A 14,870-nucleotide genomic window follows, 5' to 3' on the forward strand; every position below is an offset into this window, starting at 1 on the left:
TATTTTAAACTCCCTTTGCTAAAATACTTATATAATGCTCATTAAAATTTGACTATAAACCTTATTTCTTTGTTGATTATGCATACAGCAAATAACCTTTTTTCTTAGGTTCAAGATATTCATGCACGTTGGTTTAATACTAAATTTACTATGTATACAAAAAACACCCCAAAATGAGTTATCACACTCATATTTAGGTATGGACTAAGGTAGAAAATGTATAGTGCACAGTGCTTATATTTTATGTAAACGCCCTATAATAATGCATAGCCCTTGTCTTTCCAAGGTGCTGGTTATGTTCAATAAGTGTTAATAGTAATCCTGCTAGACTAATGCAAGTATACTGTCTTCCATGTTTATGATGATCGCATCAGACATGCTTACGTTGGAGCATGCACTGCAGATGCACTCGAGCATTAGCCATAGAAAGGGGCCCTTTTCAAGGCAGCTATAGTGCACAATGAATGAATGCAATTCCAATAGCTTGCAACGTACGTGTACATCATTGCGAAAATCCATTTATCATTCTGTCTTTTGCATAATTTTGTCCCTTTCTTATTGGATGGAGTTGATTGGTGTTTCTCTTTTCATTGAATCAATTATTACTCTTATTAAATTCATGATAGTAATCTTTTTTGTGGAAGTTTGTGTTTATTCACTTGGAGAAGGAAATTCAAATTCTGTTCATACTAGTCATTCCCTTGTAAAATACTTTGAAATATTTGACGAAAATAATGTAAAATATATTCAATTTTGGAGCAGGAGATAAAAACCATCCATAAATTTCATGTGTAGGCATGAAGTAACTACTTTATCTGACAGAAAAAGGGGTCTATCTTTTTATCCCTTCATATTCAGATTTCAGAGACCTCACATGTCAATTTTTTTTTTACATGAAACATAATTACTACTACTGCTGCTACTACAACAATTACTATTCTACTACTACTACTACTACTACTACTACTACTACTACTACTACTACTAATATTACTACTAATATTACTACTACTACTACTACTACTACTACTACCACTACCACTACTACTACTGCTCTACTACTACTACTTCTACTACTACTACGACAACTACTACTACTACTTCTACTACTACCTCTTCTACTACTTCCTCTACTACTACTACTACTACTTCTCTACTACTTCTACTTCTGTTACTGCTACTACTACTACTACTGCTGCTCTACTACTACTACTACTATTACTGCTACTTCTGCAACTATTGCTTCTACTACTATTATTATTATTACTCCTAATATTATTGTGTCTGTCCTAAACAGAGAATTTGCGAAAGAAAGAGAGCGAGTGGAGAACAGAAGAGCGTTCTTGAAACTGCGAAGACAACAGCAGATAGACAAAGAGCTGATGGGATACCTAGAGTGGATATGTAAAGCAGAGGAAGTTATGCTCAATGATAAATCAATATCTGAAGAAGAACGGGAAGCAATTGAAGGTAGGCTAAATAACCGCCCTACCCCTCGCTTGATGTTATCTTTTGTAACAAACAGAGAGAACACATTGTTTTCTGTGCAGGTTTTTTGTTCGGTGTCATATTTATCTCCGTAGAGCTATAAAAGTTTTAGCTATTGCAGCTTTAACTCTTTAGCTTTTTTCAATCACAGAAAGAAAACATTGTGTATTGTGCAGGTTCAACAAATTTGGTTGTTTTCTGTTCAAGAGATATTTTATCTCTGCGGAGCTATAAGGGCTTTACCTCTTGCAAGGTATGAGTAAACGCCTTGTGGCTCTGATTATTCAGAAAACATGGTCAACAGTATTATCTTTATTTGAAGCAATCATGAAATGAACTTACATTTCTAAGTGAGTTTATAAAGGAAGAAATTTATTCTGAACCTTTCCTTTTATGATATCTCTAAAAATTAACAAACAAAATTGTGACAAAGCTTCATAGCTGCTTTTTTGTTGAATACGTTTGGACGATTTTAATTTGAGGAGACCAAATCAAAACTTTGACTTTCACATAAATCAATGTTTTGAACTGTTTACATCTGTTTATTCTGCATTTACATATTTTGCTCCTATCTTTGTTGCATTAAATGTACAGTTTGTGAATGTTGCAAAGAATAATCAATGTACATGTAGATCTTATTTTTGAATCATGAATGGACATAATAATAGAGCATGCTTTTTATTTGATAACGCAGTGTACTGTAATTTTGAAGTAATGATGTGAAGTGTATATGAATCAAGGTATATATGTAAACAATGAAAAAAGGGCATCCATTTGAATTTTAGCTCGGTGATAAAGTATTATTTTTTCAAAAATTAGATTCTTTTGAAAGTAATACATCTACATGTGGTTATAATAAATCATTATTCTGGGCAAAAAAAGCAAATATTTTCATCTGACAGTAGATGTCATCTAAAAGAAGAAAGTCTTTGAGAAAGGAGTGTTTTTTAATTATAAGATTTATTATATAAAGTTAAAAGCATACATACTCCAAACCAAGCTTAGTTTTAAAGAAAATACATTTGCTAAAGATGGTAAATGTGTTTGGCGGTTTTAAATGTTTCCTATAATCAAATCAAAATGTTTCTGTGACAGACATTTATAATTCTTTTGAAATGTATTTTAGTGTCTCTATTTTGTTTCTGATATCCATGAACTGTTTTCATACAGTTACAGAGCCAGAGTCAGTTGATTGCATGAGAGCATATTTTGTAGATATGTTTGTAATAATAGTAACAGCAGAGTGTGATCCAAGAACAAAGCACTCCATTAATGTGTGCAATTTTATCCCTGTTTCTTCAAGTAGTTTTAATAAATCTAGTCTTACTGCATGCATTTATTGTTTGCACATCCAGTAAAGCTGTGGCCCACAGGATTTTTGTGTTTTTTAATCCCCCCTATTTTGTTTGTTTTTGTGCAACCTGTTGCGTTCCTAACAATCAGATCGGCGGCGTGATGCCGCTACAAGAACAGAGGATCTGGGTAATGGCAAACCATCAGGTGCTGACGTAGCATCTAGTTATGACTTAGGTATGGGTGGTAGTACTTGTAGGTACTTGACTAATTAACACACTCACGTGACTAATCAAAGCGCATCACTAACCCCAAATTGCATCACTTACCAAATCGCAATTACTATAATCATGTGATGACTAACCAAATCACACGACTAACCCGATAACATGACTAACTGAATCATATGACTAACCAGTCACATCACTGACCAGAATACATTGAATGATTAAACAAATCACAATGACTAACCGTATAACATGACTAATCAATCACATGACTAATTGAATCACATAAACAAAATCACATCCTTAACCAGAGCACATGACTAACCAATCACATGACTCGAGCAATCGCATGGCCAGTCAGATTCACCAGGTCACGCAAACCACATGCAATACATGTCTTAAACATTGTCCTTTTGGTTTGCATGGTCATAGGCAAAGCACATCTTATTTGAAAGCTCATTTGGCTTGCAAAGTTTTGCATTAAAGGGAATTAAGCCTGGTTTAATGTCCTTGATTAGGGTACATTTTTAATTACTCAAAATGAAAGTTGAACAATTTATATTGATCTTCTCTTCAGTACAAATGACTGACTTGCATATCGTGTGCAGTAATGACCCGCTATGTCACAGTGACTTAGTCTTACAGCTGACTATTGGAGAAATGCAACTTACTGCGGCTACTGACTGCTTATTAGAATCATAACATTTAAGTTGACAAGTGACTAATCTAGTTATTCTGTTTGTTGCACAAACTAACCTTTATCAAAATACTCTGTGAAACTTGGTAGGTCTACAAAGCTAATGTATTTCATGTATCAAAACTAGAAGATCATTTATTCATAGTTCTGTAGAACTTTTACATGCAGCTATATTTATCGTGGGGACATTGCTTTGTATTTGCTCTCGCTCAGTATTTGAGAGATGCTTTTTATTCTTATGGGATGTGTGGTAGGCGTTTTGTTGAGGTGAGAAATCGGTTGTGACGAACAATGCGAAAGCCTTGATGTGGGTAATTAAAATTGACTTACACGTGAACAGCAATGCATAATTTCCGTTAATGCATTTTAGGGATGATACACACGCTGTTCATGCAGTAGTGCACATTGTATGCAATGTATGTAAGCAGCAGTAGCACAGCACCTAATGCTTAGTTAGCTTTTAATGTCGACTATACTTTGGTTATACATCGTAACGCCAAAAAATAGCTACAGAGTAGACATACCAAAGCATTTCGTCTTGCCCTCATCTGATGGCAAGAATGAACAGAAAACAAAAATCAGAAAATCTAAGCAGAAGTTAAAGGAACAAGCGCGCAAAAGATTAACAGTCTATGATTACCGGTAACCGTTAATCTTTGTATGCTTATTTCTTTAGCTTCTGCATATATTGTCTGATTCTTGCTTTCTGTTCATTCTTGCATCTTACTCAGATGAGGGCAAGAAGAAAAGCTTTAGTATGTCTGTTTTCTTTGCTATCTTTCCACGATTTTGCAGTACCAATCATATCTTTAATATTCTAATGCATGTACATGTAAGTGGGTATGTTGAAGGGGATGTCAGATAGATTACATTTTGATATGGGAGTGTCGAATCAGAGCGGTAAGACTAATGAAAAATAGATTTGATTTGCTGCATTGAGAAAGAAAACGGGAGGCTGGGCTAGTGCATTTTTTATGTTTAAATGGTTACATTTGAAATTCACATTAGTGTACCCTTGCTAGTTTGTTCAACAGAAGAATATAAAATTAAAATACTTGTTAGGAATTATTCAATTTGAGTGACCCCTGATTATCAGTATAGTACACCCCTCCCCATTTCATGAGAATTAAATTTGTCCCTTTTGCCTTTATTGCACGAAGGTATCGGTATACACATAGACCTGTTACTGTAACAAATAAAAGTGCTTTGGAATCTGATTTAGCTTTTAATGATATTGTCATCGACATTCAGAATCTATATTTATTGGTTCAGATACATGGAATATATACATGTACATTTACTCCAATAATATACATGATGCTCCTGATTAACTTATATAAGATGAAATTACTGATAACGTGGGGGTATGTAACTGAGCTCTGGACATGCTGGCTTAAAATGGTTTTGTCCTTGTAATGGTCTCCTGATAAGTGTGCATACATTATGTTGGTCTTTGAGAGTCAGGGCATTTATCTACATGTAGAAACCATGTGGTTGTTGTGGGGTATTAGTTTGTTCAGGATTGTGAAAGGTGCTGGTACTATTGATTCTGTAATATAAGCCACACAGGTTGGAAAGCAGCAATTATACTAAATTGTTTTGAGTAATATACAGATTTCCTTGGGGGGGGGGGGGGTACTTGGGGGCTGTATGTGCTATAAATTATATACATTGTGCCCCTATGGCATCCTGTGCTATCAAATGGAATGGAATAGCAGATAGGACATGCATGGTCTCTGTTATCATGCAGAATTGTATTTTCATGCAGTCACATCTTACAGCTCATACCATGCAAAAAAGATTGCCTTCTTGATGATAACACTGAGTCCCATATGTTGAATTTTAGGGTTTAAAGTCAATGAATGGGTTAATATAGTTGACTAGATCCCAGAAGAAGAGGGATGTGTAGAAATTTTCACATTTTGGTGATGACAAATTTGCCATAGTGGCATTTTTCTGGGCTTTCACTTCATCAAGAGTATAGTGTTAGGAGTTGCGAGTGGGCTTTAGGTTAGGTTTAAGGAAAGCTAGATGCAAAGAAATGTGAAATATACCTCATATACATGTATACATTGAGTCAATGCTTACTTGATATGCTATTTTGATAGATACACCTAGATTGCTGTTACTATCAGTAATGTGTTTTAACTAAGTTGAAAAAGTTTATGCAATTGGCAAACTCTTTTGTAAAATATAACCTTTGTATCAAGCTAATACAAATACTCTTTCATCTCATTTAAAGTTAAATGACATATATTCACATATAGACACTCTTAACTTTGTATAATCTGTCTAAAATCCTTATATTGAATCTACTCTTACTTGAATTTCTCTTACTTTTCACCAACTCAGTTAATGTTTATTGTCTCTATTCCCCCCCCCCCCCACTCTATCTCTGTCTCTGTCTCTCTTTCTGTAACTATCACTGTCAATCTGTCTATCTGCCTCTGCTATTTTCTCTGTCTCTGTGTCTCTTTCGTTAATTATCACTGTCACTCTGTCTCTTTGCCTCTATTATTGTCTCTCCTTCTCCCTCCCTCTCTCTTTCTTTCTCTTTCTCACCCCCCTCTCTCTCTCTCTCTCTCTCTCTCTCTCTATCTCTCTCTCTCTCTCTCTCTCTCCTTTCTCTAACAGTATTATCTCTCCTTCAGTGAATGCACGCCACTCTATAAAGTGTAGCAACCAATTTGCAAATCTGACAATCTTATGTACTTCTTAGCTCGTCAAGCAATGTATCTGAGGTTTGGCTTCTTAACCATTCCAGTGATGTAGGCAGTTTTTAAACCATTCAAATTTTGATTACCTGGATACTGAACGTCTTAAATTTCATCAAATAAATGGAATTGGAATTTTAAATGGCTTTATGTTTGATGAATAATACATGATGGAATAATTCTTTTGTCAAGATGAAAAATGAAGAAAAAATCACTATGATTTTAAGATGTAGTCTCACAAGTCCTATTTATTACATATTCTTGTGCTGTTGGTAGAACTGAAGGGGTTAAAGCTAGTGACATCCTTTGTACTGACCCCGAAAAGCAACAAAACGAAACAATCTCACTTTCTCTCTAACTTCCACCTTGTATTACCTCGAACACTAATAATCACAAGAAATCAACTGGAGGGCTATTTCAATACCTCTGTGAATTGGGTCAAGAAATTATGTTCTGATTAATACGAAAGGTCTTATTGTTCAGATGGTGATGCGTAAAGCTATTTCACCCCCACAATTGCAGATCGTATAGAAATGGTTTACAAAAATATTTCCAGGTAGGTCTTTCAAGAAGTAGATCAAACAGGTACAGACTGAAAAACTTCAGCATTCTCTTTAGAGTGTGTTATAGAAATGTATTAAATTATATGTCAATATCCCAGAAGATCACTTTGTATTTTTAAGGAGAATATTGCTCCCTGGGAAAGGTGAAAAACAATTTGAGAGCTATTTCATTTATTTTAAATGTAAAGTGTAGAAGAATATCATTTAAGAAGTGAAGAAGAGTCGTGGCAGAATCCCTTTGAACCATTCCTTTCATTTTGATTTAAGATATCTTTTCAATTGGATCAAGTAGACTCCTCTTACCAAAGCCTAATGATAAATGCATTACTTTAATTTAGTTTGATACTTGTTTCCTAACTTGAAATGACATGTTTTCTTTTCCAATGACTTGGGGCAGATCAAAACTAATCTAAAACCTCCCAATCGAGGTCACGTGAATGTCACCCAATACAAATTTCCAATATGTTTGAAAGGAGTGTTCTTAGGTTTAGTCATCAATACATCACAGTGATGTAGTCCATAGATGAGGCCCCATCATGAAAGAAAACACCCTGGCTCTGCATCTGCACATCAAATCTACATTACCTCCATCCAATCCAAGGTTGTTTAGATGGCACCTAAAACATGAATTGCAAATTGGGCTTAAACTGCCGTTTATCTTGGCTTAGTCATCAATGTGTTTCGTTCATGTAACGTATACATGGGTCCTTCCATGTAATACAGCACTTTTCCTTTGCAAAGATGGTTAGGGTAAATGAGCACATTGAGTCTGTTTTACTGGGATGTGTTGAAGGTTGATTCAATTCTACCTAGCATGCATTTTGAAAAGGTTTAAACAAGAGCTAAGACCCCTGGTATTAGTCATCGAAAGGCCCAGATATGTCACAGAGGTGCAGCTATGTAGGTAGGAATGTGCCCCCCCCCCACCAAATACTTTTTTTTAAAAGCAATTTTATTTCCTCTTTAAAACCATTTTACAAATATATACATATGAATAATAGTGGCCGGATTATGAGATGCAGTAATCGGCTTATTGAAAATGACCCCTTAACAAGGATACACATTACATATTATACATTGTAAGAAAATACCAAAAATTATAACAAGAAAATCATAACAAAAAACATCAAAATTAAAAATATAAAAAGTTGATTAGGAAGAAAAGATAGGTAACATCAACAAAATATTCATCATTTATGAGTTCAGGAGGTGTTGTTTAACTAGTCGTTAGAACTGTTTTACGGTCTTACTATTCTTGAGATTAGTTGGGAGGTTAAAACTTTTTAAGGTCTTACTATTGTATAAAAGAGAGAATAAAAGTGAGAGGGAGAAATGAAGATGACTTTAGATGATACAGCCCCCTCTCCCCTCACACCCTCTCCCACACCCTCTCCCACACCCTCCCACTAATCCCCTTCCACACCCTCTCGAACGACACACTTTCTCTGTAACCGCTGGCTCTGCAAAGATACTCACAGGTTCGCAAATCAGATCTTAAAGTTACTTTAGAAGATACAGCCCCCTCTCCCCACACACCCTCTCCCACACCCTCTCCCACACCCTCCCACTAATCCCCTTCCCCACCCTCTCGAAAGACACACTTTCTCTGTAACCGCTGGCTCTGCAAAGATATTCACAGGTTCGCAAATCAGATCTTAAAGTTACTTTAGAAGATACAGCCCCCTCTTCCCTCACACCCTCTCCCACACCCTCCCACTAATCCCCTTCCCCACCCTCTCGAAAGACACACTTTCTCTGTAACCGCTGGCTCTGCAAAGATACTCACAGGTTCGCAAATCAGATCTTAAAGTTACTTTAGAAGATACAGCCCCCTCTCCCCTCACACCCTCTCCCACACCCTCTCCCACACCCTCTCCCACACCCTCCCACTTATCCCCTTCCACACCCTCTCGAATGACACACTTTCTCTGTAACCGCTGGCTCTGCAAAGATATTCACAGATTCGCAAATCAGATCTTAAAGTTACTTTAAGAGATACAGCCCCCTCTCCCCTCACACCCTCTCCCACACCCTCTCCCACACCCTCTCCCACACCCTCCCACTAATCCCCTTCCCCACCCTCTCGAACGACACACTTTCTCCGTAACCGCTGGCTCTGCAAAGATATTCACAGATTCGCAAATCAGATCTTAAAGTTACCGTTACCATTATTTAAAAGTACTCCCCTGTGATTGAATTGTGCGTAAATCTAGTCTGAAATGTGCAGAAAATGTAGAGCACAGTTACCAGCACATGAAGTGTAGAATAAGTTAGAAAAGGTCTTTTTTTTTTTTTTTTACATAGACATGGATGTTAAGCTGGTTCTGTTAAGCAAAATATGAGAAACATATGATACTTACAAATGATCATAATCATTGTCATCAAATTTGTTGGTATGCTATGGCTTGAAACTGTGCAAAAATATTTACCAAAGCCAATTTTTTGAAGGAATATGTATATCAATCAGATTTTGTTAAGGGGGAGATTATCTTACCATTCCTAACACATGGGCAGATTGGATTCCTCATGAATACTAACATCAAACAGTACCTTTAACGTGCTAAATCGATTCCATTTCATTCCAGGGCAGGGTAGGGTGTTGTATCTACTTAAAATTCATGGCTTTATTGTCTATCCCTGGTTGTGTTGTATGGAAGGAATAAGGAGCAGACGCGGGGAGAGAGAATTGCCACATACCTGGGACTAGTGTTAGGTTGTTATGAGCCTTCCTACAGGTATATCTCACAGGTATATCTCATAGCTAATCCTTCTATGCATGATATATTATTTCTCTCAATCTCTCTCTCTCTTTCTCTATCTCTCTCTCTCTCTCTCTCACTCACTCTCTCTCTCTCTCTCTCTCTCTCTCTCTCTCTCTCTCCCTCCCTCTCTCTGTCTCCCTGGTTGATTAATTTATTTCCATCCTTATGTTATTTCATGCTGCGTTCCAAACATCTTTTATACTGCAATTGGGGGTAACAGATGTAGGATTATCCATATCATCCTATGATGCCTATCATCCATGATGAATTTTCTTAGAATTGGAGCCTGAGTGTTAATTTCTGAGCCCCTTTGTAATAACAAGTAATTACTATACTATTAATCACCTGAGAGCTGTGAACCTTAAGCAGTCATGCATACTCAGTGTTTCAATTGTTTTCTCCTCAATACCACATCTACTTCCAATAACTAGTTATGATAAATTTAAAACTTCAATAATCGCAATATCTTGCCTTGATTAATTAATGGAAACAAAATTAGTTGGATAATTTGAAGAGACTACCTCAACTGCAAAGACTTGTTACATCTCTGCTCTTTTCAAATAGGATGTTGTGGTACATCTGCCTCAAAATGTATCTGAGCATCAGATTATTCACACTTTTGCACACTTTTAACCTAGAATTTAGCTTCTTTTTGTAACCATCGATTGTAAGGATATTTTGATGTATATATATATATATATATATATGTTTTTCTATTATGACTTTTAAGTAATATGATGAAACCCTAGCCCAACTTGAACGTGTGAAGAAAACAAGTTTCAGGTGTTTTGTCTTTTGACTAGATTAAGTACTTGCAAATTGGTACCTGGTACGATTTATTCCTTGCACTCTCCATGATGATGATAGTGGCTACTCAACAGGAATATAATGTCTAAATGGTAAAGGTCATATATATGCCCTACCTTTTATAGTGGGTAGGCACAAATTATTTTATACAATGTTACACTAATGGCTCAGTTATAAATTTGTATAAGCTGTTGTTTTTGGAAAGGAAAGTAATATAATACTCTGTATATGAGGGGTTCTATTATGAATACTTTTACATTTATAGATAATAATGCATCTGTCTTTAATTAATTGATAAAAAGGTCATCCAAACTAAAAACAAAATTAAAGATGTATAGGATATCTGTAAATCTTTCAAAGCATTGATTATTTGAACTGCAAATCAGATAAAAGGTTGTAGCTCAACTTGTCATCTTTGCAGTCTGCTACAAGAATATTTTAATTCTTAATCAGGTCATACCTAAGCTGAAAAGAAAAAGCACCTGGTACATTTGTTGGGACTTTGTCATTTCTGTATGCTTAGGGCGATGTCCTCATGCAGTATCCAGATACCTGTGCCTGTGGTCGCCTCAATAGTATTGCTCTCTGTCTCACGGCGCATCCGTGGAACAGTTTGGAAAGATGGAGGAGAAGAGAAATGGGAAATAGAGGCTACATTTAGGTGGATAACACTCTATTGAGGAGCTGTTTATCATGCTTTAACTCTTTGAATGTTGTTTACTCCCAATGTAAGTCATTCTTAGAACTCCACACTAGTCTCATCTACTGCTGTTATTGGGATTGACTACAGTGGATGGTGGCATCTTCTCGTCAGAAGAGTATTGTGCCTTATAGCATTGATGTATTATGTGTCCTGGCATACAGCTCTCCTCTTAATGCAAAACCACCAAAGAGCGTCATGAATTAATCATGAAGCTTTTAGTGCTGCCCAGCACAGAACATCTTTTTATACCCTTTTCGATGAATAACATTGTCCGGATATAATGCAGGGTGGCTATTGAAAGCCAGGCAGGAATGGACAAGGATAGGAAAACAAAATACAATTTAATAATTATTGTCCCAGGTCTGATTAAACAATATGTCAGTCATGAAAGCGCAAGATTTTCTTTCTCCAATATATCAAAAGAATTTCAATGAAACTTGTCAATAATTTATTTCAAAAGCAGCTCTGTTTTAATTTCAATGTCACCTATACGGCTTTAATTTTCCATGGAGGGATTGTAGACTTTTGTACCAGGCTTTACATGGTAATCAATGTACAGTGAAGCTCACTGTATATATGGCCAGGTCCAAGGTCATATCAGACGATCTTTTTTCTTGTCATAGTGTTGGAATTACTTCCATCGTGCGTTTATCGAATGGCAATAAATTAAATTGTTTTATTTAAATTGTTCATCTGTTAAACAGCTACCAAGACATTTCCAGCTGTTTAGGATCACAAAAATCTGCATTTTAAATGCTTTTATACAACTATGCTGCCTTTCCATTTTTGAAACGTAAATAGTAGAATTTTCAGAATTAATACCTGCATGTCATGGCTATGCTTGCCAGGTGCTAAACATGAAACTTTTTGCACTTTTATTATCTACTTAAAACAAAGAAGGCTAATTTCCTTTAGTATTTGTATTAATTGACATTTCTAACACTATACTTCTAACAGCAAGCAGATGGAATTGTGAGAGTAACAGTGTGAGATAATATTTTACTTCTGTACTGCAAGACAGAATAACAAACATGATGCTTGTATCTAGATAACTAATCACCATCTAACATATCTCCTGCAGATGTTCTTCTTGGTTTTATTGGGTGTAGACCATTCATTTGTCTTCAGTTTTATTATTTATCAACTTTGGTCTTCATCGTCTGATTTCCCAGTATGATAGAAAATAGAAAAAAAACCTGTTGAGAGCTTAGAGGGTGTTAACTCATATAGTTCTAACACAAAGTTAATGCCCTTCTAGCTCCAAACAGACTAAATATACATTGATATTATTCTGTCAAGGAAGACAATGATGATGGAATGGGGGAACTACATGTATCTCTCATTTATATCTGGGACCCGTCCTAGAAAGAGTTGTGATCGATTAAAATCAATCACAACTTGTTGTCAATTACAACTCTGTTAAGAGATGAGAGTTTGCAAGTTTTCAGTTGATAGTAGGTCATATAAACTATCTTGATCAATGGCATATCTTTATAATACAGGGCCTAGTGAGAGAAAAAATATTACATTATTTTGTATGAAGTGTTACAGGTTTTAATACAATAATTATAACAATTGAAAATGAGAAAACTATCATACCTCGCTGGATGGGGCTTGTGTAGTTACCAAAGATGAACAAGGAGAACCAGTTATTTCATGTAATTTTTATCAATAAGCATTTTATCCATGTATTTATTATTAACAAAATTAGAGATTTGTTCTTCTATCTATTTATGTAAAAAGCTGTGCTCACAATTACCCCTGAATGTTTGTATTTACTCTTCATTTGTGTGTGTGGATTCCTTGCACTACATGTATGTATATGTCATTAATTTATCAAAGTCAACATTTGCTCTCTACAGCTTCACAATTGATCACAGCTGATATGCTTTTAATAATCATTTCATTTCCTTTTCTCTCCTCTCCTCCCCACCCAATTTTCGTTTTCACTATCCTAACATATACATTAATATTGCTATATAATAACATACTAACTATTGAATTTTGTTGTTATAACTTGTTGAGGTCTTACATAACATTTCTCACATATCAATGCAATCTTTTGAACTGTCAAAACAAAAACAAAAAAATCATATCTTTTGAATTTTCATACATTGTGTTCATTAAAAAAAACAAAAAAACTTGAAAACAAATCAAATTCTTTGCAAATTCTTCCCAAACTTTCAATTCAATTTCATTTGATTTTACTGATGAATAATTCATGTGGAATAAAAAAAAAAAAATATTTGATTGATTTGCTGTGTAATATATATTCTTTTTTGGGTGCCTCCCATAAAAATTAAATGGATAACAACAATACTGATACAACCCTGTTTGTATGGGCTGTGCCATTATTTGTTGTTGTATATTCCATAATATTAATTACCCCCAATAATGCCCACATAAAAATATAACTTGTATATATATATATATGTTTGTGTACAATGAATGTTATGCATGCTTTGTGAATGTAGACACTGATAAAGACCCTAACTCTAACTCTCCTACCAAAGAAAAAAAGAAAAAGAAGCGGAAGAAGAAGTTTGTGCGGATCAGACGTGCAGAGAAACGGTTACGCTTCGCCATTCGTCATGCGGTCAAGACGCAGGCTTTCTATTGGCTAGTCATCGTCCTTGTATTTCTCAACACCATCTGTGTAGCTATAGAACACTACAACCAACCCCATTGGCTAGAACAATTCTTATGTGAGTACCTCCTTACCTTCTTAGCTTTTTATTAGTATATGGGAACCTATATTGTACAAGCATTGCTTTGTAATAGGTTCCTCATATTTCACGTTAATGATTATGTACTGCCATCATTCTTTTTTTTGTAATTATGTTTTATCTTGCTGACCTTAATAATATGGAAACTGTTATTTTGTGGAATGTGAAACAATAAAAAAAAAAACAAAAAAAAAACAAATAATCTCTTCGTACCACAATGTATATATCATTGAATAGAAATACCAAAGGCTTGAAGGTTTTTTTTTACCTGTTTTCATTACAAGATTAATAGAAACTGATGTTAAAAGGGTTGTCATGGAGCTAATCATGACCGGAAATTGGTAATTTTGCAAAGCCATTGTGTTGCATAAAGCAATCCTCTTGTCGATTGGTGTCTATTCTTTTGTGCAAAACTGCCCATCTGCAAAATTGCGCATGTGGCAAATAGGCAACTGCGCAGAGAGGCGGAGGAAGCAACCAAAGTGTTAAAGGGTACCAACAACCCAAAAAAAATATTCTGTAAATTGACTCCATAATGGTATTGTTCAAAATTATATGTTTGAAACCTCTGGAAATAGATATGGCAAGTTTGAATATCAGCGTGTGTTCTCATGTACGTTTAAGAGCAACTTCTAAGTGAAAATATGGTGTGCTTCAAATTACTATCTAGATAAGATGGGAACTCACTTAATGATAATAATAATAGGCATTTCTATGGCGCCGTTAATCTAGATAATTCTATTCCGAGGCGCATTTATTATTACCCCGGCTTTAGCCTAGCTGCCGTTTATACAGCGCTCCAGCATTTCAAGGAATTAATTCCTGCCAGGTACCCATTTACATCACCTGGGTTGAGTGTGGCATTCCTGATTTACAGGAAACATCATTCA

General features: G+C 35.4%; 1 protein-coding gene across 20 annotated transcripts in view; it reads left to right on the forward strand.

Moving 5' to 3' along the window:
• The window catches only part of LOC574743 (non L-type Cav channel), a 189,830-nt gene that overhangs the window by 53,220 nt on the left and 121,740 nt on the right, over positions 1 to 14,870 (forward strand). For 18 of the 20 annotated variants that reach the window (XM_030997790.1, XM_030997791.1, XM_030997800.1 and 15 more), the window contains exons 9-11: positions 1,298 to 1,470; positions 2,932 to 3,018; positions 13,729 to 13,959. In XM_030997790.1, coding sequence (XP_030853650.1) covers positions 1,298 to 1,470; positions 2,932 to 3,018; positions 13,729 to 13,959 — 491 coding nt within the window. The remainder of the gene's footprint in view (positions 1 to 1,297; positions 1,471 to 2,931; positions 3,019 to 13,728; positions 13,960 to 14,870) is intronic. The other 2 variants (XM_030997794.1, XM_030997796.1) reach the window with 2 other exon arrangements.

This window comes from Strongylocentrotus purpuratus, unplaced genomic scaffold, assembly GCF_000002235.5.
Source record: "Strongylocentrotus purpuratus isolate Spur 01 unplaced genomic scaffold, Spur_5.0 spur5_scaffold_4, whole genome shotgun sequence".
NCBI lineage: Eukaryota > Metazoa > Echinodermata > Echinoidea > Camarodonta > Strongylocentrotidae > Strongylocentrotus > Strongylocentrotus purpuratus.